The sequence below is a fragment of the Drosophila elegans genome, unplaced genomic scaffold (genome assembly GCF_018152505.1).
Source record: "Drosophila elegans isolate 14027-0461.03 unplaced genomic scaffold, ASM1815250v1 contig_476, whole genome shotgun sequence".
Taxonomy (NCBI): domain Eukaryota; kingdom Metazoa; phylum Arthropoda; class Insecta; order Diptera; family Drosophilidae; genus Drosophila; species Drosophila elegans.
The window spans coordinates 6,321,238-6,345,730 of NW_024545863.1; the positions used below are offsets into that span (position 1 = coordinate 6,321,238).

At 43.3% G+C, this 24,493-nt stretch overlaps 3 protein-coding genes across 3 annotated transcripts; all 3 read left to right on the forward strand.

The window, feature by feature from the left end:
* Nucleotides 1-1,070: 1,070 nt before the first annotated feature.
* On the forward strand, nucleotides 1,071-2,919 carry LOC108140426 (protein ABHD11). Its single transcript, XM_017263151.2, has 2 exons — nucleotides 1,071-2,171; nucleotides 2,226-2,919. The coding sequence occupies exon 1, from the start codon at nucleotides 1,174-1,176 to the stop codon at nucleotides 2,089-2,091; it is 918 nt and encodes a 305-aa protein (XP_017118640.1). The 5' UTR covers nucleotides 1,071-1,173; the 3' UTR covers nucleotides 2,092-2,171; nucleotides 2,226-2,919.
* A 2,695-nt stretch (nucleotides 2,920-5,614) lies between these two features.
* On the forward strand, nucleotides 5,615-7,534 carry LOC108140422. The gene has a single exon (XM_017263144.2). The coding sequence runs from the start codon at nucleotides 5,752-5,754 to the stop codon at nucleotides 7,030-7,032; it is 1,281 nt and encodes a 426-aa protein (XP_017118633.1). The 5' UTR covers nucleotides 5,615-5,751; the 3' UTR covers nucleotides 7,033-7,534.
* A 9,116-nt stretch (nucleotides 7,535-16,650) lies between these two features.
* LOC108140438 lies at nucleotides 16,651-17,622 on the forward strand. The gene has a single exon (XM_017263167.1). The coding sequence runs from the start codon at nucleotides 16,977-16,979 to the stop codon at nucleotides 17,616-17,618; it is 642 nt and encodes a 213-aa protein (XP_017118656.1). The 5' UTR covers nucleotides 16,651-16,976; the 3' UTR covers nucleotides 17,619-17,622.
* The last annotated feature ends 6,871 nt before the right edge of the window (nucleotides 17,623-24,493 follow it).

Consider the following 24,493-nt stretch of genomic DNA (forward strand, 5'->3'; position numbering starts at 1 on the left):
ATTTTATTTCTTTAGTTTGTTTTATGTTCTTCTGCGCTAGCGGAGTACTACTCAAGGGTGCTTCATTGTGTCAATAGCCTGAAATTGGATATGAAGTGCCTTGGATACTGCTGGATCAAGCGGAGATAGAGTGTTCCATTTTGGTGGCCAAATCGAGTCGAAGTTCAAAGGCAGAAGATTCTGAGTAAAAATAGTTGAGAAATTTGCATTCATTTCGTTTCCAGCCATCCGATGGGGTCCGTTGGCGCGGTTTTAAAGAACAAACAAACTCCTTAGTAATCTTTCGATTTGTGCAAGCAAAAGGGAATTCAAGTAACAAGTAATGTCTGAGGCGATTTGTTTGTGTCTGCGTCTGAGCACTCGCCATGATTTATGCCCTCTGTGATGGCAAGCCCAGCCAGTTTACATTATGAAAATGTAAAAACGTAGAAATGTAAGAATATGAAAATGTGGAAATTTGAATTTGTTCCCCCCCAACTCACAGTGCTCTCTGCCATTTCCTAATTTTCCACGCAAATGCATTTTATTTATTACGCAATTTGGGGATTTGTACTGGCAGCCGCAACTGTAAGGGACATGAAAGCATTTAGACTCCGGAGCGTTAAACGAGGCATTAGCCCCAGTGGATTACGACTAATACTTAACAATGCTGCTGAGACGGTTCAACGGGGCGTATTCGTGATATCCCCAGGTATACCTCCAGCTGTTCGATGACTGAAATTAAAAATGTTTCTTTTATTACCAAAAGAAATTATGAACTGAATTCTTAAAATTTAAAACCCTTAATTGAATCTATAAATTTTAGTGTTAATTTAAGTAGTTCATTCTATAAAAGGCCACAATTGCTAAGGAAATGCTTATTACTTAATTGAATAAATGTTATTTTTTGTATTAGCTGTATAACATTAGAAAAAAAAGGAATAGGAAAGTCTATGTTGTTTTTAATTTGGTTTTTTTCTTATCAAAAGTACGTGGTAATAGCAACAGCTAAAACTGAACTTGTCTTACCAAAAAGTTTAAGAATAAATGTAACAAAAGAGCCCCTCGAAATTTTTCCGTTTTGTGTAGAAGCGAAAGCAGTTTAAAAATACTTGACAAAATCAACTAGTAAAGTTCACATTTTGAGTGTAGTTCCCGGCAGAGGAGGCAAGGCATTCCAAATTTTCCGTAATCATGGCAAGAGGGCGAATCCTCAGCTCAATCCTTTCTAGAGCTCAGGCGCTGTGCAACTACCACTCGTCGTTCGTCCAGAGCACCCGACTGGAGTACGTTTCGTACAGCACGCCACGCAACCAGATGGAGGCGCCTCCGATCGTGGTGATGCACGACCTCAACCTTTCACTGGAGTCCTGGCGCCATGTGGCGAGCAACCTGAGTCAGGAGGGTCTGCGCCAGGTGATCACAGTGGATGCCCGGAACCATGGAATAAGTCCCCACACATCTGGCCACTCGCCGATGCACCTGGCCGCCGATGTGCAGGCCTTGATGTCCCACCAGGGCCTCAGCAAGATCGTGGCACTCGGACACGGAATGGGCGGTCGGGCGATGATGACGCTGGCCCTCACCCAGCCACAGCTAGTGGAGCGGGTCATCCTGGTGGACATTACTCCGGCACCGGTGCCCAGCAACTTCTATCTCACGCGGCAGGTGTTCGAGATGATGCTTCAGGTGGCGCCCACCATTCCGCCGAATCTATCACTCTCCGAGGGACGCTTGTTCATCCTGCCGCTGTTCCAGGACGTGGTGCACGACGTGTCCGAGCTGCGGAGAGTGGTCGACAATCTGCGCAAGATGCAGGACGACACCTTTGGCTGGGCAGTGAATCCGCGGGCGGTTCTCGGTTCCTGGGCGGAACTGATGATAAACTACGAGTCCACCCTGGGCGGACTGAGTCCCTTCATGGGCGAAGTGCTCCTCATCGCCGGCTCCCAGTCGGAGTTCGTGACCTCGTCCAGCATCGCCGTGATGCAGAGGTACTTCCCCAATACAGTGGTGCAGATCCTGGACGCAGGACACTGTGTGTACGAGGACCAGCCGGAACAGTTTGTCGAACTGGTCGTGGAGTTTACACAAACGTGCCTAGTATGCTGAAGAATCTCTTCTGTTTAAGGGGCTTAAGCACTGCAATCCCCCCTTCCCCCCCTTGGAATTGGAACTTTGAATCCTGTTGAGTGAGTGCTGAAATTTCAGCTTTCAGTACACTTCACAGATAATTGCGCTGTCAGCACAATAGAAACCGCAGAAAAAAAGAAGGGTAAATTTGCTGCAGCCAAAATCGATGGGAAATCAACGTGGCAGCCAATCGAACCGGTACCCAATACTCGGATACTCGGATACTCGGATACTCGGATACTCGATTCAGGTGCTCGAAGGAGCCAGGAAGCTTGGTACACAAAGGCCAATGCCAATCCCTTGGCTCCGCCAATTTGCCAATAAGGCAGTTGAGGGGCCACAATGCGATACAATTTAGATTTATATGCATTGTCTGATTTATTTGTGTTGGACGTGTGGGCGATGGAGACGTCTGACTGGCTTTTGTGTCTGCTTCTGTGCTTCAAATGTCGATAATCTGTGTGTGAATGGAGAGTGGGCGGCTCCTTCGACGACCTCTCTGCTATGTATTTTCGCTGAAATTGAGTCATGACTGAGATTTGAATGTGCAAATGTACACATGGAAGCCTTGAAGTTGTTTACCCGAACCCCCAAGTCCTTTGGAGTCTTTGTTCTGGCTTTAATGAGGATTACGTGAAATTTCATTATGCTGCGTAATAAATAAGTAGCAAGTCAAATAAACAGGGACTAGCAAACACCCACCCACAATCCACATCCTACATTCAACATTCCACAAATGCAGGGGAATGTACATGAACATTTCAACTGGATGTGCGGACTGAAACCATATTAAAATTTAGACACGTACACGTTTTATTGCTTGTTATTTTGTGCCTGTGTGCCAGCTGCATAGGGCCACAGAAAAGGCTGGGAACTCGCTTTGCTTCGTCCATGCTCAAATTATTCGCGGAAAACCGTATGAGACGGACCAGCTTGGCCACAAAAGTTTACCACCTGAGTATGAATATGCTAAAGAAAATATAATTTTTGATTTTGGCCTGTAAATGGTAAATAATAAATAATAGTTCAAAAAATATAATTAATTATTGCAACTGAGCACAAAAATTAATCTTGTTATAATTGCAAATTTTAAAATAAATTGCTTGTGCTAGCATGCAAATTTATATGATGTTAAATTCATTAAAAAAACAAATATGATTCTACTCTCTCTCTCGATACTCTCGTTACCCCCTATCTCAGGGTTTTTGGATCACCACGGTGTACTTGCTGCGGTCCTCGAGTTACACTTAAAGGTCCATCTTTAGTAAAGCATCATCCATGCCATAGCGGCGCAATCGGGCGAGGGTCACCAGCAACTGGAAGCGCTCTTTGGGCCACCGGTTGCCATTGGGCGTATATGGAGGCCAGGAGAGATTGATGACCTTCTTTTCCTCCTTTTTGGCGGCTTTGCAGGCGTTGTACAGTTTGAAAACGGAAACTTTATTCAAATAGAAAATTAAGAATAAATCTCTCCGGCATTTTTTGTCTTGGCATGCATATTTAGATTGCTTTTAAATGTAGTTAAAGATATCAGCTAGAAGATTAAGATGCTGTGTCTTTAAATTCCCAGTAAATGCAGTATGGTGTAAGGTCAGTTTACACCTTAATTGCATCCATCCAGAGGCAGATTATAATTAATGTAAGCAATCCGTCTCAATTAAATGTGAATTGCACTTTATGAATATTGATTTCCATCTCCGCTCGTGCGACTCCATTAATTGGACTATTGGTCGGGGTACTTCACTCGAGGGGTTGAACTCGATATCCAATGCACCTTCCGATTCGTGTCAGTTTATTCAGGAAGATTGCTGAGCTGTGCTGTGCTGCGTGTTTGCTTTGCCTCGTCTGGCAGCCAATTCATTAGCTGTTCCTTGGCTCCAAACAGAACGAAAGACAACATGGAAGCTGCTGCAGTGTGTGCAATGAGGATGCCGATGAAGAAGACTCATCCCGTCATCCCGTCATCCCGTCATCCCATCATCCCATCATTCTGGCCATGTCCCACTGCTCCTTGTGTTCCAGGCCAATTCCTCTGCTGCGCTTTTGTCTTCTCAATTACGGACGAGCTTTGGAGTCAAACTTTTGTGCAATTATGCTGCAAGACAATTTAGCCTGTCTCGATTTTTATGAGCGCACAAAGTTTCCAACGGAATAATAACTTTTCTAGCAACAGTTTCCATTTCGCCGGGGCCCCCTTGTTGCGTTTCCTTCAAGACAGTTGATTTTTAATTTCGTGTCGGTGTCGGTTGGTTGCAGCTTTGGTACTTTGGTACTTTTCCTTCTAGGGGTCACTTTGACGGGTTAAAGTAAAAGTTAGTTGGCAGAAAATAAAGCTGACCTAATGAGCGTTGAGCGCTGGCCAGTGCCCCCTTCATCTTGATGAAATTGACACCCCGGCGAGGACTGCTAATGAAGCCGGGCTTCCCTTCAGGACACCGGATTCCGGAATCGCAGTATCGGGCGATAGGGTCAGCGGACTTGGTCGTAAAGTGGCGGCCATAAAAGCGAATTGCGGGTGAAAATGGTGTGCGAGCAGGCGACAAACGGGCCAGTTCCGTTTGTCACGGTCCGGGTCCGGGTCCGTGTCCGGGTCTGAGTCCGAGATATTAATAAACATGTCTTCCGTGTCCACACCGGAGAGTTCCAGGGCATTATTCTGCTGCCTGTTTTTGGGGGGCCTTTGTAGGGTTAATGGGGTCGGTCATTAGTGGGGTAATTGGCAGCTAATTGGCTTGATGAGTGTCGGCCAGCTTGATTGACTTCGTTTGACTTTGACTCTTGGTCCCAATTAATAAGAGCCTAAGTCTCGAATCAGCAGGAATCTCTTAAATTGATTTAAGCCGCTTAAGCAGTGACTTTACTGTGGAAATGTAATCAGACATTGCTGATTAAATTGAAACTGCGCAAAAATGATGAATCAATAAACTGTGGATGGCAAGCGAAGTGCAAAGTCATCAATGAACTGCACAAGTGGTTGGGTGTGAAGCGCTCCCAGGTCCATACTGCAGTGTTAGCCGCCAATTACGAAAATTTGCATAGTTCTCTCCAGGTGGCTATAAGCCACCGTTGGCAAAAATAGGTCAGATTCAAATCCATCAAAAGCTGAGGATAAAACTAATTTCAATTACCTTAATAGTATTATTAAATCTTTACTGCGGTTTTTAATACGCTATCGCAAAACGAATTCCACATAATTGAATCAAATTAATGCAGCACTGATGGTATTTTTAATCAACTTTCTTTTGTGACCGGATTGTTGATGTTTGGTTTTTATACATGTCCGTCCACATTGTGATTGTTACTTCGTTGGATTATTTTCATGAGCGTATTTAAATTAAAGAAGAAAGAATTCAAATATTTATTTAAAATTCAAATGAATGCAATATTGTTATGTTAATAAATTCAAACATTTGTGAAACTTTTAAACGGTTTCCTTAAACAAAAATTGACTGCTTAGTAGGCGGCTGGGCCAACTTTCAGGAAAACTAGGGGACGGAACTCAGTTCATTTTTTTACTTCTAGTCTCTTGGATGTTATCAAAGATCTCAGTAGTTTTTATTATTACAAAGGAATCGGTTCGTGTTTAATCAGCAGTAAAGGCCCCCACAACCAGGAGTTTAACAAGTAGTTATACCTGCGATGGATGTCACCGCAGCCAGCATGATGTACTCCAATCCCTTCTACGCTCCAAATTACTCCGACAACCAGCAGCCTCAGTCGCAGCAGCATCAGCACCAAATCTTCCATGCCAGCCATGTGGTCGGTTCGGCACCAGTTTCCGGACTCGGACTAGGATCATCTGGGATCAATGCGCCTCCAGGTGTAGGTTCCTCGGGGCTCAGTCCCCGCACCGGCTACAGTGATCTCTACCGCTTCGAGGACGGCAGTGGTGATGCCAGTGGCTCTTTGATGCTGGGCCAGGACGATGATGACCTCTGCGGTGGCGAGGAGACCTCTTTGCCGGTGGCCAGTACCTCAACTGCGGCGGTGGAGTCCTTGAAGGGAAATGTAGAGGAGCAGATGGCCGAGCGGAGTGATATGATGACCGAAAGGGGGGACGAGGAGGTGGACGACGAGGAGGAGGAGCAGGAGGAAAACAGGGAGGTGGGGGCCTACATACCCAGCATGGGCGGTGGCAGCACATCCTACATGGTGTTCCCGCGCACGGCCGCCGACTTCATGCCCCGCCTGCCGCTGCCCCGGCACAGCCCCTACATGATTGTCGGCCAGGAGCAGTACGTCATCCAGCCGGACACCGTTTTTGTGCTGGGAATGCGCCTGAACGTCACCAAGAACGACATCATCACGTACTTCGGCAGGCTGGGCCTCATCAAAATGGACGAGGCCTCCCAGAAGCCCAAGATCTTTGTCTACAAGAACAAGCAGACGGGCCGTTCGAAGGGTGAGGCCACCATCACCTACGTGAGCCCATTCTCGGCCCAGGCGGCCATCAGTTGTCTGAGCGGGGCCAAGTTCATGGGGCAGGTGCTCACTGTGCTGCCGGCCTACCTGTCCACCCGTCAGGGCAGCCTCCGCTTCAACTATCCGCGGGAGCTGAACTCTCCGGAGCGGCAGCGTCGCCAGCGGGCGCTGAAATGGAAGCCGGCCAGCGACAACTGGGTGTGCACGCTCTGCCGGAACAGCAACTTCGTGTGGCGCTCCAGCTGCAACAGGTGTCAGGCCACCAAGGTGTCCGCCTCTGGACAGGGTACATCGACAGGATCTGGAGGAGCGGATGGCGCCCGTAGCTGGCGGCCACGCAAGGACGATTGGCCCTGCGGCTTCTGCTTCAATCTGAACTTTTGGTACCGGGAGAAGTGCAACCGCTGCCACAGCCCGCGCTCCGATGAGCCGCCCGCCTCCGGGGGGGACAAGCCCGATCCCTGGGAACTGGTGCTCAGCACGCCCCCAGTCGAGTAGTTTTCCCCATCCTCTTAAACGTAGCCGTTTCCCGTTTGTATCTGTATCCGTATCTGTATATGTATCCGTATCCGTACGCGTTACCGTTTGCCTATCCGTATCTGTTTGTACGTGCCTGTTGACGAACGAAGGTTCTACCCTCCGATTCCCATGCTGTTCCCCCTGGACCCGTTTAAATTTCAAGTGATTGGAACTCGTAAGTCGGCTGAAAGACCCCCAAAATTCCTGTCTTAGAATCGCGTTTTAAAGCAAGACTACTACTATATATTCGCCCGAGAGCCCCTGAGATTGTGGGACAATGCAGCTTGCTGAATGATAATCCACTTAATCCGGGTAACTGAATTCTTTGCCCGGCACAAAAGGCAACCGGACCCACCTGGCGAGCTCTAAACGTTTAATGAATTTATTTACTTTCCCGACGCCCGCAGCCAGTGGCTCATTGGCTCTGTGGTACTGCACTGAAAATCGAAATATAAGTTTATTCGCCCTCGAAATTGTTTAATAAAAGTTGCGTTTTTTCTAATTATTAAAATATTATTTTCCTTACGAATCAAACTGAAACATTTAATGCTAGATGTAATGAACTTTTAATTCGGCTTATAAATTAGTCTTATTAGACCATTCTTTATTGTTATTATACAAGTAAGTAGCCGTTATTAAATTTAAAATATACTTAAATTTCACGGTTTGAAGTCTCGATCACAATATTTGTTTCAAATATTTGGAATTTATTACCAAGAACCGTAAATAATAATTTTTTAATTTAAAAAAAATTGCAATTAATTTTTAAGCATTTCTAAAAAATACAGTTATCTTAGCTTATAAGGCGAATCAAGACGAATTAAATATTTTACATTTTCTTATGAAATAAACAAGCAATTGATTTTTCAAAGCGATTTTATGGTTTGTCTTGTTTAACTTAATAAACTAACAAAACTATCAATTTAAATTGTTTGATCAAAAAAATATCGCTCAAAAATTATTGATTACATAATTTTTTTCGTTAAAATATAACTTATAGATAGTGATTTTTATTTTAACACCTATAATTTGTACGTTTCCTGCTTATACACATTTATAATGGCTTTATGAAGAAGTTTGAAACATAACTTACAACTTTTGTTCCATTCAAACGATTTGAATTTGAATATTTCCCTGTGCACTGATGCCAGGCCACTTAAATCCTTGTGCCACAAGCCTCCTCCTTTCGTACTCCTTCCTGTCATGTGATTTAATCAAACTTTGCGTCAGCCAAATCTGTGCCACAACAGCTCGGTGGTGCTGGTGAGTTGCCCTCTTGGCTGCACCCGCAGTTGTGGCTGCCTTCGTCCTTTGTCCTGCCACCGCACTTGGCACGCCCCCTTCTTGTTCACCTGTTCAATAGAGGCGGTGGCGCCAGGTAGACTTTGTGTTGTGCATTTACTTTGCACTTTCTTCCACACGAGCGGAGAAGGCAGCTGGTTGGTGGAGGAGCAGGAGCACTCTGCCTGGAGTATATCGTCCAACGTCCGTTGTGCTTGTTCTGCCGCCTGCGGGATATTTGCGTAGCTGCAGGTGTTGATACTCCTCCCCTGGGAGACCATGCCCACCTGGCAGACCACCACCTGCCCACAGTGTCGCCGATTTAAGTGGCAGTCGGGCAGTAAATGCAATAAACACCATTAGCTGCAACGACTCCGTTGGTCGGCGGTCTGCCGGGTTTCGCCTCTGGCCGTGCCAGGAAAAGTTCACCGTAAACGGGACCATCGTGGTACGAGTTTGTGGAAAATGGTAGGGAGAATGGTTGCCGCATCAAAATGCAAACGCGAAGGGCGAAAAGTGTCTTAAGTGAATTGAATGGAAAACTTTTCAAACTGCGGGCGCCAACAACTTTTGCACCCAAAGCGGGTGGCAGAAAGTTTCCGAAGCCTGATTTGTTTATAGTTGCCAAGATTGTCGACTTTTTGTGACCCATTTTAGCCTTTACTTCAACATAATTAGACTAACTTGGTTTTGACTTGGCCATTTGGCAATGTTATCAGCGTAATTTGGTTTTCTATTTATTTCCAAGTCAAATGGAACAACAAATTGAAATCCCCTACATTTTTAAGTGTCGCAGGGCATGTGTTACTCAATCAGTTTGATTGGGGCTTACTCTGTAAATTCTTATCCATTTTTCCAAGATCATATCGGTTTTCAGAGGAACATCATCGATGATTTCGAGCCCTATGCCTACTTCAAAGAACTGAAAACCTTCTGTCGCGAGAACAACACTAAATTTACTAAATGCGTCCACGGTTAGCGACTCTGCGGTCCGGGGTTCTCCATTGTTGTCACCGAATTAAGAGCGGGAATAAAATGCAGGAATCGGTAATCCCAGCTCCATGCCTCCTCACTCATCTGTCACTCTTTTGGCGGTGTCACTCACGGGGGAATAAATGGTGTCAAGTGCAGCGGAAAAGCCAGAATGCAACTGAAAGTGCTGCTGTGGAGTGTCCTGATCATGACTAGAAAATATCCGGTACCCGCTTTACTAAATACCATTTCTGCTTCAGAGCATTACAAAATTGAATCAACTCCATTAACAAGGAACTGAAGCACATTAATTTAAGTTAGTTGCATTCAAACTTGTAGCATCGGTCTCATTCAAGTATTCATATGGTTAAGAGGGGTCCTTTAAATCAAAAGCCTTGGGTTGGTTGAAAGTTTTAAGGATTGAAAACAGGTCAAAATATATAAAGTTAATAAAGAGAAAAAGCTTTCATTTTTTTTTGCAATATATATTGTAATCTTAGGTGTAAGAACAAAGCTAAAGGATCCTGTTGCTTTTGGTTATTCCAAAATAAACAAAAGCCATTTCTTGAAAAATATTAAAATTTGCATTAAATCAAAGACAGACAAAACTGTGCTTAAAAGAGGAAAAAAATAAATTTTTCTTCCGTTAAGTTAAGACCAGTATGGAACAAATCGAAAATTAAAAAAAGTATTAAGTCTAATAAAAATCGAATATGAAAAAAAAGAAAAAAAAATTTAAAAATGTTTATGTAGTTTTTTAATATAATAATCGATTTCAGGAAGACTGTGTACTTTGTGCTTCTTGGATACTGGCGTAAACTAAAACTAACGCCTCTTCTCTTTTGTCGAGACACAAGCAGTCGTTTCGCTGGCAGAAATCCACTCAACCTCACCCACATCCTGGCATCCCAGCATCCCAGCATCTAGCAACGACTTCTCACCCATTTCGCATGCCAGATTCTGCGGTTCATTGTACTTTACGAGCATTTTCAGCTTGCTAAGCTCGCGACTTCCGCGTGTTTTTCCTCCATTCCGGCTGCCATTTTGTTGCGTTTTTGCGTGCTTTTTCTGTTATCCAGCTTTCATCCTTTTGTGTGGCCGGGCACGTGCATCGAACAATGGTGCGAGGTTCAGGAGCAGAAGCAGGAACAGGAGCTGGAGCCGCGGTGCTGAAATGTTTGGCTATGAATTATGGTGACACAGATCGACACCGTCTCTAAGCCCAGATTGGCCTGGCTCTGACAGCTTCGAAGGCTGGCTGCAATCGCGCATGGCGTATTGCGTATCGCGTATACGCAGCGTGTTCGGTTTCAGGTTCGGTTTCTAGCTGTCATATGGCAAACGACCCGCCAGGGAACCGTCCTCGCGTCGACTATCTTTTTCGGTCTGCGGTCGCGCCGTACCTCCCAAAAAGTTTGCCGGACACAAAGTCATGGCTCTTTCCACCAAAAACGGATGCCCTGACAGCTGTTCGTGTTTTTGGTCCTGGCCAAAACTGCAGAGAGCAAACAGAAAACAGCAAATTGGCAAAGCCGTCACATTAGCGCCATTTTCCACTCTGCGGTCATAATTCACTGAAATTAATTGTCGCATTTGAGTTTTGTGCGGTCGTGCTGTGAACTTTGGCGGCTGTTTTTTTTTTTGCTGGTCTATTCTGGCTACGATTTCCAAAGTCCCCGGGGTGCCGTAAATATCGTTCGGCTGTCGACTTCTGTTTAAGGTCTTTGTGCCCGGCAGGCGGAAATTGTTAAAGAGCCTGGATTCGGGCGCATTAAGCGAATTTGTCTACATCTAAATCAAAGCCTTCCACTTGACGAACTTCGGTAGCTTGCCAAAAGTATTTGGCCGGATCTTGGGAGCCCCACCGAATGCCAAGGGCTTTTTGTTCCCCTGGCGTGCATACCTCTCCTAATTCCTGAGAAGCTAACAAAAAAAAAAAAGGAAAATTATGCAAAACATAATCATAAAATTTAATAAAAAATACCGGAGCACGCGTAAGTGGGTCGCTGATTGTCCCAATGTGTAACGGGTCCCGCTAATGCTGCTGCAACATTTTTATTTTATGCAAATACATTCAAATGGCCCCGGTCCAGAGTGGACCAGACTCAACAAAGAGCTTCCCGCTTTTCCCAGCTTCAGCTCCTCCAGCTATCTTTATCAGGTATTTGTTTATGCAGCTGCCAAGTCGAGGCTTATTTTATTACATTTCTTGGGGGACTTGGGCCCGCACCGTTGGCCTTCATACAAATGGCATTCGAAATAGGCAAATAAGTACTTGGTAAGTAAATTTCGGGCACCACCTACCACCTGCTTACCTCGCAGGCGGAGCGTCAATCGGCTGGCGCTGGCACATAAAAATAAGTACGGAGACAACGATGTCATTCAAGGACTAAACAAAAAGTCGGCGGCAAAAAGTTGGGAACTTTGCTTTGTTTTATTCGTTTCGGGTTGTAAAATGAAACGAATGTTGGCAAACTTTAGAACGGGTTTGAAAGTCGGCAAATAAGCGCGCAACATCGGCCACGCCCATTTGGAAAAGGATGTGGGCGGAGCGGAACAGAAGGCCCCTACAAGGGGCTTAAAATACAAATATTTCAAAACATTTTTTAATATTTGAAAGCAATTTAATTATTTGATGTAAGCAATTAGCAAAAGTTAAAACGTGAAAAATACAAGGATTAAACATCCATGATATTGTATCGGTATTTTAAGTAAAATACATTTAATAAAGCACGTGAAATCCCACTTCATTAACGGTTTGTTTATTATTTTATTAACTGCAGTGGGCTTGATAGTTTTAAAAGCCGTTTCATTACCTGTTGGAAATAAAAATCAATTACAATAAAATTTCTTCTCAATTACTAGTAAAGAAATGTTTTACCATTGCAAAACAGCAATTTAAATCACTAGCGTTCTCTTGTGACTTATTTTTATAGCAACCTTTTAACCCAACTTGAATTTTTATTCCGTAATCTAGGTGCTTACCCCACTGTAAACCCACAGTCAATATGAGAGCCAGAGCCCGCGGAAACAATAAAAATGCCGAGCTCACAATGCGCCCAGAATAAAAAGTGCTTATTATGCCATATAGTTGACTACGCCTTTGTCGGCAACAGCGGAAGCTCCGGCAACAATTGAAATAAATGAATTGGCCAAAAGGATTGGAGGGCAAACATAAAACGGAATTGCAGGCGGGGCACATGGAGAAGGATTTGGGCCGAATACGGATTAAATTTTGATATTCCAAAGCGAGGCCCCTTTACAGTCCCTCGTCATTGTTTATGTCGCCACAAATTCCTCCAAAGTATTAAATCAAAATTTAAATGAAATCGGAAACAAAAACAGCTGCTGACTTATGGCAGCGGTTTAAAGAGTTGCATGTACAAACTGAGTTTCTGTTGTGATGGGGACTCACAACTAAGCCAACTGGGAGGCCAGAGAAGCTGGCACCTATTTCAAACTCAATTAAACACGAAAAGGCCAGGGAGCCCACTCCCCATTCCCATTCCCTTTCCCAACGAAAACCATTCCCCTGACCGGGTTTTTCATTCGGTGTGTCATGAAATTCTGCACGGTGGACACAGCTGTTCTTTATGTGGGTGCCACCGATGGTGGGTGAATGGGTGAGTGGGTGAATAGGTTTATTGTGAGTGCAGTCTGCCCGGGTGGATTAAATATTTGAATACAGTTGCCAGCGTAGCCTGGCGTATCCTAATATAAAGGGCTTCGAGCCACCCACGTTCTTGGGTCTGTAACTAAATAAAGAGCTTCGGTCAGTGCCGAAAATTATATTAAACGTTTGGCAGACTTTAACATGGTTAGAAGGAGCACTTTTCAATTTACATACAATTTAAATACCAATCAATTAGGCTGAGAAATAATAACATTTATTTTTTAATTATAAAGTCTTTTCATTTGAATTTGTTTCAAAAACCGAAATCGATGGTTATACCTTTAAATAACAAAGTTATATGAAATATGTCTTAAATCTTTCGTTTCTTAAACATTTAGGTTTAAAAACATTGTTCAATGGGTCTTTAATTGGTAAACAAATACCATTAATCAAAGTAGTAAGTTTAAAAACTAAAATATCATAAAGTATTCCTGTGGACAAAGTACTCTGTTTCTGTGTATGTAAATCCAAATACATTATAGGTATTTTGGTGATAGGGTACATAGATTTGGAATTGTCACTGTTCTTTAGCTAAAAGCACTTCTTCCATTTGGCCTTAATCCTGATTGTCAGATCCGTTTTTTTGGCCCAGGTTACTATCGATTGCCTATCCGTTGGCACAGAGTTAAAGTTTCCATGGCAAAATCAGCATCACAAGCAAAGACAACTCAACATCAACAAAAAGCACACGCAAACACAAATGCCGATTAGAATGTTTGCTGTGTTCCGGTCTTTTGCATATGGGCATTCAGTCCGTGGCAAACGACCAAACAACCAAACACCTTTTGACCCATCAAGCTTCGTATTTAAATTCGCAAAGTGACCCGCATGGTGACCATGCATAATTAGACCCAGTTTGGGGCCTTGTTATGGGCCAAATATTTGGCTTGTAAATTGATTTCACTTCGGTAGTTGTTGGACATGTGTGAATTCCAGCGTCAAGAACAGGGATATCTGGAAACAAAGAGTTTACAAATTCATCAATGTCAGTGACATGTGCTTTTTATGAATTTTGATTTATTTTTTCAACCTTTAAGCACAACTATCGTTGTTATATTTCAGTTAAACCCCATTTGGGCAAAAATTTGTAAAAATAATTGAAGAGTTTAAGCGCGTTTGGTTTTAGCTTATATTAAATTGTTCAATAATTTACAATTTATCGGTTCCAGATCATAAATGAAATTATGAAATACTTAATTGGGTTATTATATCAGTTATTATATTTCCTTTTGTTGCTTGACAATCATCGATTCGAGCTAATTGTCAAATACACCTGTTCAGTGATGCTTTTTATAGCCTCGAAACACTGAAACAACGTTGAAGTCAACGAACCAGCCAGGACCCAATTCCCATTCCATTCAGATTTCCGATCCCAATGCGAAATTTTGCCATTGCTGACCATTGCGCTCTGGAGCGGAAAGCTTGCCAATTATTGTGTGCAAAGTCCATAAATAATATGGCTGGCATTGATGCACAGTACTATGCTGTGCTGTGCGGTGTGGTGTGGTGTGTAGAGATTCACGAAGAGCTCCAAATGATGCCACTTGCGTTGAGTGGAGCGTTCCGAATCTAATCTACATTTATGCCGCCTGGCCTCCCGGAAAGCAGCTTCTTCTTCGCCTGACTTCTGGAGCTCTGTGTTTGTCCCCGGCACACATTTCGAGTGTTTTGCTTATGTGGAGCACACATTTCCAGCTCGAGACATGGAGTCGTCGTTTGCATAATAATTTAACTCATTACCCAGCCCCACACCCACTCCCACTGCTCCTCCTGCTCCTTTTGGGGCAGAAACTAAATAAGCATAAGTAAGACACATTCATTTGCCAGACGAGTTCTCCTCGGTTGCCAAAGGATTTGCGGCACCCTGGAGCAGTAACGAGGTAATTTCGAGGCTCTGCGAGGTCAAGATGTGACGACGACACTTGCAAACACCACCCACACACACACACCCAAGCTCAACACACAACACCCATGCTGTGATGAATGCATTTCTGTTTGGGACCCTCATTACGCACACGACACGAGCGTCCGTCTTCTAAACGTTCTGGCATTTAAACTGTTTCGCCCAGCCCAGAAGCGCCCACCTCTGCAAATGGATTTTCGGCTTGTCAACATAATTGATTTGGCCTGCCATAGAGAATCGATTGAAAATTGCCTTGGAAGCCATTCGAATGGCAACTTTTACTTTAAATTTGCATATTCGCCAGCCCGAATTTCAGGATACTACAAAAGGTAACGATGCACGTAAAGAGCTGCAGGTGAAAGTTTCGAGGCCTCCGTTGCGGTTGCGGATGCAAGTTCCACCTTGCCGCATTGCATTGTCCAACTTTTTATTGCCTTTGCGATGCTCCAGTTTTGGGAATGCAAAAAGAATGAGTATGGATAAATTACTTCTCTCATAGTAGTTTTTTAATCTACTTAAAGTGGCATTCACCCGGGCATTGAAGCATAAATAATAAACTAATATAAATTGAAATAATTAGCATGCTGTACTAATGAAGTGATAATAGAGATGAAAATAATATTTTGATACGTTATAAATGGTGTCAAAATCCAAAAATATTGTGGCATCAAATACACGTCCGCACTAGAAACAAGTTAATTAGAATCGAAATAACAGTTGCACTGCAAAAATTGATTTGATTTCGATTTTTTGATTTATATGCCTTTGTTTCTTTTTAATTCAATTGTAATTAGATGTATGTATCATTAAAATCCTCTCATAAATGAACATGATTTCAAGATTTAAGAAAACATTTACTCCTACACAATTCATTTATTAAATTTAAAACCCTATTCGCCAAAGGTTTAAGCTGATAAGAAAAGATAAAATTCCATGTTCTGCAATAGTTCGTACATGTGCAGCAATAAGAGTCGTACCGTCCACTTAATAAATATCCTTGCACCCAATACATTGTCTAGACAAAAGAAGAATGGTCGGGGAATCAACTAGTTTTTCCACCGACTTCTGCCCTTTTTATGCGTTTCGTTTCCTTTCCCCGTTGGAGTGAGACAATTTTTGTACTTTCCTTGCTCATTCTCGCAATTCTCTAATCTCCCGCTTTCTGTCCGTAGCTTTTCTCGATTCACCATTCTCGTTCTCCTGTCCAGGTCAGTGTCGCCACCCAAAAGGATTCACATCCCGGGGGTGAAGCCCTGCTTTTTTCCAGAGCTCATCCTGTATTTTCCGCTGCTTTTACTTTGCAGTGCCCGATGCAACGGCAATTCACTTAACTTACTCAAGTCGTTGAGGGCACAACTTCCGCTCCGCATTCCGGTAGAAGACCCAATCATCCCGCCACTCCCCTTACTGTCTTAATGCCGATGCTCACACATTCCATGCCCATCCCCGTACGCATTCTGCAGCCCCATTCCGTTTAGTTCGTGCATTTGTGCACTTTAGTTGCGTACTTTACTGCATGTGAGGCTGCTTAAACTAGTTGGATTACTCTGGGCTATAAGACGATTGTAAGTCGAAGACGTATGAATGGAGTAAATTCCCATTTTGTTTGACCTGCTTTCAGTCTTTAATGTTTGTAAATATTACTTAATATTATTGAAAAGGTTTGGTTGGGCTTACTTTAAGAATACAACAAAACTTAGTCAAATCTAGTAACGCTTTTTGTGTATTTCATATTGCAATTTATTTCAATTTGATTACTAACCACAACTATTCCTCTTTTTAAATTCCAACAATTTAAATAAAGTTTACGTTTTAAATTCTTCGAATATCTGTGAAATATTCAATGTGTTGCACTTTGGCGTCAGCTGTTTCATGGTCGTTAGTGAAATGGGTTTAACTAGATCACTGAGTTGCCACCGATGTGCTAATTGCTCTGGATTCGGGCCTTAAAGGCCACTTTGGCCAAGTCAAACAAGTGGAAAGCGCAAGCCGCCGCCGCCAGAAGAAAGTGAGTGAGTTGAGTTGAGGTGAGGTGTGAAAACCCATGGCTGGCGGCTCAGTTCCCGGGTAATTCTCGAACCGAACGGAAGCATAATGAGGCAAGAAGCTGTAAACGTTTTTGTGGTCTGCCTATACCTTAACTGGATGCATTCGTGTTCCGGCGGGGGTCACCTGAAACGCTTCAGCAGATCGCTCATCTTTCCGCCCACGAGTCCCACGCGTGTTCAGTTCATCGGCGGCATTGGCATTCCCGTGGAGAATCTCCACTTCGAGTCGGTGACCTCGGGCTATGTGCTCAAGGCGGAGTACTTTCTGCCCACCAACTCCACGGAGATAACAAGGGTCTACCTCAAGCCGATGGCCATCACTGGCCGAAGGGGGGAGGAGTCGGAGGAGGAGTCCCCTTATGGCAGCCTGTATCGCTGGATAATTTACCGAGGCATCGAGATGGTCATCGAGAACATGGGCTTGCCCGGCAGAAGTTGCCTCCTGAGGTTGATCTGCGAGCATGCTGCCCTGCCGCTGAGCCACGAAAGCGGTTTGCTGGGCGAGATCATGGACATTGTGCTCACGCCCTCCAGTTCGGTGGACCAGCTGGGACACAGTTCGGATCGGGAGTATCACACATCGGAGCACTTTGGAAAACGAGGTGGCGACTGCCAGGCGGCCTATGCCAGCAGGTGCAAGAAGTCGCCCATGGAACTCATCAGCCTGCTGCTAGAAGTCAATGAATAAAGCACTTTCGTCTCATCACGAATTGAATGACAGTTTGTTTTTATTCAACAGACCCACCCACAATCACGTTCTTCCACATTTAGGGTGTGACAATTACAAAGTTGATAAACATTTTAATTAGTTTTGCTCTCTGGCTGCGTGATCTGCCTGGCAATCAGCATCAATTGTAATTAAGGGCACGCCGGCTGACAGGGCGTATGCGTAATGTGTGACATCAACATGCAAACCGGATCACTAGCGTACTTAACTCGCTTAAATTTAAATGGCAAACACAATTTGCCTGAATTATGTGACGCCTAAATGCGACACGGCCAGAATTTGCGGCATTCTCATTAAGTAATCCAGGACACGTATGAGTCCGCCTCCTGCTAATGGGCTTAGTGAGTTCGGACAGCCAGAAATAGAAGCTGGGAGCAGGACAGCCGTGAAATAATTACACGCATTCAATGAAACGCAACCGAAATGGGGCTCCTGCCCAACGATTGCTTCTGGCATTTCAATGCCAGAATGTGGAAATGAGTTTAATATTAATTAACAGCACGTCAACGCATGTAGCAAGCGGAAAACTCAACCCAGACGGCAATCGCACCACATTGGGTGGTTGGGCTGAGCTGAGCTGGGGTTTGAGTTTGATTTGAAGTCATTAGTTTTGTGTTTGTTTTAAAACATTTGCCCAGTGGACCTTCATCTGGCGCTGAAAACTTTGCCAGTGCCCTCAGGCTGGGCCAAGCCATAAAAAGAAGAATATGAAAATAAAAGTCTTTGGGGTCGGTCAGTTGGGTCCATTTGTCTTCAATTTACAGCTGCCCTGAGGCCAGCATATGTGGTAAATTATTTAGCAAATGCAAATGCAATTTTTCAGCTTGCTGCGGGCATTGTTTAGCCCGGGGGCAGAGACTCTTATTCAAAGCTATCAATGGTTGTTTTCCCTGTGTCTCAAAATAATAACTGAGTGCCAAGGGAAAACACGTTTGGGTGACCGAAAAAAAAGACCTCATTTCTCCAGCTATTTATTGATATTTCGCTTTAATATCCCCCGGGCTGAGTTCTCACATCGTAAGGTATTCATTCGAAAATTCCCCTGCTCATAAATTGCTCAGCAATTTCCCAACAAAGCCGACATATGAGGCGTTTCCTGTCCGCTTGAATATGCTAACTGCAATCCTTTCGCACTAAACATAATTTAAAGGACGGAACCGGAGGGACCGGACCATCTCCTGTCGAAGGTCTGCCGTTTTGTAGTGCGCAATTTATGGGCAAATGTGGAGATAAACTTGCTGTCATTTATCAACGAGCCAGAGCCAGAGCCATTGCCTGCTTGGAGTCCGGCTCCTGCTCCTGCTCCTGATCCTGCTGAGTGAGTGGGCCACCCAGCCTGCCTTTTGAAAACATTTTGACTTGAAATGATTACGCCAAAAACTCAACAGATAAAACCCGGAGCACGGAAGCGACCATAAATCAGTAAGTAAATGTGACTTCCTCGGCCCGTGAGTTGGACTCCATCGCCGTGCACTCGATGCCAATGATGAGGGGATTGAGGAGGTCAAGGGGTCGCCGGAAGGGCAGTTCGCTTGAGTGGTGAACGGACGAAGGTAGCTCTACCAAATTGCAGTGGAACGAAGAAAGCCGTAGATTGGCAACATTTGATGGCAAAAGTTACGTTCGCATTTATCTTTCGACCAAGTGTCACTTGTGAGTTTCTTGAACCGCAGCCAAGTCCGGAGAACAGTGTCCGGCCAAAGAGGCGGCGACTCCGACTTCACATCCTGCTGAGCAACAGGAGTCCTTGCGAGTTGGGCTTTAAAGGGGTTTCCTGCTGATGGCCACTTAACACATTTCCCCAGACTTCAATCAAGCAGATGTTCTTACTTAATCGTTGCAAAACAGCATTATTGAAGTGATTAGATTTAATTGGCTTATAGTTGAAGCGAATGTCAATAGATAAGCACTTTCAAATATTAAATAGAATTTATAAACCCTAATTATTTCATAAATGCAAAGCCAGCTTTGTCAAACATATTCCTTTCAAGTTCATTAATCGGAACGATTTTACAGAATATAATGGTCCAATGATCAATTTAGGTATTTTTCAAGACTTAATTACAATGTTCTTCACTCCTAGCTTATATTTGACATAAATGATAATTTGTACTTTCAATTGCAATATTAGGCAAGAAAATCAACGTGCAAAATTCCCAAATAATTGTTTGTTAATATAAATGTGTATAGAACCCTGGTAACCAACGTCAGAATTTATATTGAGTTTCCATCACGCACGCCAATTTGACAAATAACTTGGTTGGTAATTTACAGGTTTGTAGTGTCGTTTCAGCGACTAATTACCTGACTTGGTCGCAGTTGTTCTGATTGCAGAAGTTTTGTTTTGCACCAGATTGATTTATGTGGCGTTAAGCAATCATAATTTATGCTTAGCTTGAGACAGGAAAACACACGCTGGAACAACGCTCTGGTATTTCTCTGCAGGCTAATGACTTGGCGCTTTGGAGTTCGCTGTGAGATATTGCAATTTGCATATGCACAGACTCACAGCGCTGATTAGCATAATAAAGTGAGCGGCATCCGTTGGCCAAGGATGTGCTGACTGGCAGTCGCAGCAACACGTCGTATGCGCAATATTAATTATTCAGAGCGAGGCAAAGGCGCCTAGAATAAAGCAAGAACACTCGACAAACAATGCGACACTTGTCGTCCTTACCAACTCTCCATTCGCCCGGCTTTGAATTTAAACGGGAATCTTGGGAAAAACATGCCCCGGCAATAAACGAGCAATTTTTCCAAAATTACAAAAATGTTAGCAAACATTTTATTTGTGCTCTTCCCTTGGTTGCCAGTCACCGAAAAGGCCTCCTTAGCATTTGCGTTACATTTATATGTACACACAGGCTGACATAAATCTTTGCCAATTCCACGAGGCAACCAGACCTGCGACTCTTTCTTTTTTCTTTTTTCATTTTCTTGTTCCTTTTCTTTGCCTTTTAGTTTATTTCGTTCATTTCATTCTCTTTGGGGGTCTTCTTTTGACTTTTTTCCTTCTGCGCTGCAATGACAAGAATTTGAATAATTCGCCAAATGTGTCAAGTTGAAATGTTAAAATTCCCAACGACCCGTCGCAGCCTCGGCGGAAGTTGGCAAGCGCCCGGGAACTTCCGGTTTGGCAAAAACTGGAGTCACGACCCGCCAAATGATTGCAAATGAATGGTGGAGTGGTTCGGGTAACGACGCCCACGAGGATGCGACAATGGCAGGATGCGACGCCCTAGGAACTTCTTGCTTAATGCATCATTAAATTTATAGCCCCGAAAATTATTTAACGCAATTTCGCTAATGTGTCACAAAATGAAACAAATCACAAATGTAGCATTTAGCCAAAAAGTTGGCCTTGTTTAAAGCGGACAACATTGGATTGTATTTCAATTGAATGTTGTACATAACCATGATTAAAAGCTGGAATTTGTTACACAAACTTGGTTAAAAAGTTCGTTTTGTTCTATTACGGATATTTTTTTCAACAGTTTTAAATATTTATTAAAGTTTTCTGATATTTAAAACCCATTTATTTACTCATTGCATTGCACTGGAAATTCGTATTTAGTTTATTCTCAATAATGGAAAATAATGCAGATTAAAAGCAAATCATTATAAGTTAGGGACAATTTACCGTTTTTTTTTATAATTACTTAAAATTATTAAAGTATTAAATAATCAATTTTCAAATATTTAGGTTTAATATTTAATTTTAATAAAATTTCTTTGGAGTTTCTTTACTTTAACAGGTAGTAAATGATACCATTATGAAGCTGACCTGCTTCTCTTGATTTAAAAACGTGCTACCTCTGCGATATTTTTCCAATATTTCCATTATCTGGAAGGCATGCTTTCATGTTTTTCAGACTGCTCTGATCCTTGAATGGCATGCGGCAACAGCAAGTGCAGCCTGCAGGTCCTTCGAGTGTTCGGGGCTCCTCTTTTCTGCCCGCTACTCCTGATGTTTTTCCCGGCCGCGTTGTCAGTTTGCCATTCTCGGTGTGATGGCTAAAGAATTTTTCAATAATCGAGCCATGCGAAAATGTGTATGAAGCCATCGCCATACCCGCTGTCCTCCAATCGAGGAAATTAATAACGCCATCAAGCTGACGAAGCATCTTGCGCGTGGCATTCTTCTGGGAGGGCGTCTCAGAATTTGTGCTCAAATAACAGGACAATTAATGAGATAAGTACAACGGGGCATAGTTCAAGCGCTGCCGAATGAACCACAACTAATTTATTTTACTTTCTCCATTAGCAAACAGGGCTTCATCCATCACATCTGTGCCCTTGTCCGCCGTGTAAGCCTGATAAATTCAACGATTTTGAGAGCCGTCAACGGCTTGTATCTGCGATGCATATGACACATTGTTTTCGATGTCACAGATCCGCTCCAAAAAACACAGCAAAGCAATTAAATAAGGACCTTTCTAACACTTGAAAAAAATATTGTGTTTTTTTTTTAGAAAATAATTTAAGAAATATATTTATGTAAATTTCACTTTTTGCTTAAATTTAAGAGCCTGTTTAGCTTGAGCCCAATTTAATGTGATACAACTAAATAATAGAGTATCTCAATTAAATATTGAAATTACATTGCTGATTTTTGGTACCACAAAAAAAATCCCTTTAACAATATTTATTAACTTCATGGTTCTTATTTAAAGATTTAAATTCATTTCATTTGCTGTCTTATCCCTGAAAGCTTTGGTACCACATAATAATATGTTTGTTAACATTTATTATTTAGTTTTGTTATAGTTGATTGTAAATTAAGGAAAAATTCGGAATTAATATTCTAAGTGTATTCGTACATATATGCTCGGCTATGCATACACGTGGCATATCTTTAAGCACACACTCTAATGGGCGTTACAGGATAATAATTTCCTTGAGCTGGTGGCGGTGCGGGGGAGGGAATTCCCGGGCATTTAAGCGGCGCTCATTTATCACAAATTTCCCATTTACCAGCGACTTGTCCGAGTCGGAGCAAAATTAATATGCGAAAATAAATTATCTGGCCAAATGAGCAGCGTTTACCACAGCCGCCGAAGGTTACGACGGAGTTCCAGGCGGGGGGAATCCAATTTTCACACGCGATTTTTTTGTGTTCGGCCGGAGGCTTTTCAGCTTCATCAGTCACAGGAGCAAGTGCCTCAAACGGCTCAAACGGTTGGCAAATAATGACCGGCCAGCAAGCAAGCTCGAAACGCATGCGATACCCTGGACGTTCTGCAGGGTAATTGAATATCGGTCAAGTGTGAAGGGAGCGGCCAGTCCGCAAAGTGGGGTCTGCTTATCCACTCGGAAAGCGATAAAACCCGGCCGGAGTCCCTTTAATGCGGCTTTAACATTTCACAACGGCTTAAAGCCCTCACTGCAAAGGGCACTTTAACATATAGCATAGATGGGATCCGATTGTCGGAGGCAATCCGCGTTAAGGCCCGCTCACGTGCAGTGCCTCCGATAATCGCCCCAACAACGGGCCTAATTTGAAGGCATTCATTTGGAAAATTAAAAATTAAATTGCTTGTCTCGCTGCTCCGTCCCTAATATGGGGAATACTGTAACATTGCCCCGCAATAAATCTCATTAACGAGCACCAAACATAAACAGCATGCGGCAGCACAAAAATTGAGCGATCTGGAGGCTGGAGGTCCCTCAAGGAGATGTCTCCATTTTTGAACTTCTGTTGCCAAGCACTCAGTGATTAACAAAGAAATTGTGAGCCAGGACATGAGCATGTCGTTTCGATTGGATTAATTAGTACGCTGACGGAAAATTACTTTCCAGGAAAACTCATATACTTGAGTTGCAGTGGAGTAAATAAGCTATCTATATCGTGTTTGCAAAGCCGAATATACAATATATTTCGTAAATAGCTAGCTATGGGAAAATTACTTTCCATAACATCTAATATACTTGATAAGTTACCTATATAGTGTTTGCAAAGCCAAATATATAACATATTTGGGGAGTTAGTTAGCTGCGGAAAAATTACTTCGCAGAACTTATATACTTGCTATCTCTTTCTACTTTGCAAATCAACAGTATCAATATACTCTAAGCACATGCGAAAACATGCGAATTTGTTTGAAACTCAATCCCATTTAACTGCCAAAAACGAGGGAACAGAAACACAAATTCGTATTTAAATCCAACCGAGGCAGTGAGAGTCAACCACCTCCTCGCCGGCAATCCATCATAAACCTGTCAGCCGCAATATGCGAAGTGGCTGCGGTTCAGCAGCCCAACTCCCCCTTAACCCTGTTGCACCATATGCCGTATCGCATGCCACATGCCACATCCCAGCCAATGCGTTGATAAGATTATTGTACAAAGATACCTACACATAGAATTCCGCAGAACGCAGCACATTTGCATAGTGGCGGAAAAAGGCGGGGATCCATGACATGCCGCAGGAGTTGCCGCCGGTTGCAAGCTTAAATTGTATTTTGTCGACTGCCAGATGCTCGGCAGCTATGGGCCACAAATTTGTCAGTAAACACTCGAGCGAAGCCTGCCAGCCGGAAAGCAATTGCTTCGCACCGAGCGAGCCCCTTAAATATTAGCCTCGTTTGCCCGGAGTCGAGAGCCCTGTTCCTTGGGCCCCACTTTATGGCCTCTGATTGCATTTGGCTGGCGAGGTAAATATCGCTTGGGGTATTGGTATTGAACACTCTCCCCACGCTTCGTGTGAATAAATATTTAAATATTCCCAAGATTGCACTCGTTTCCCAAAACATGCCACGTTTTGCAAGTGTAAATGGTATAAGGGACCAGATTGATTCTAAGCCATAGTAGAGGCCAGTAAATGGGCGTTATATGTT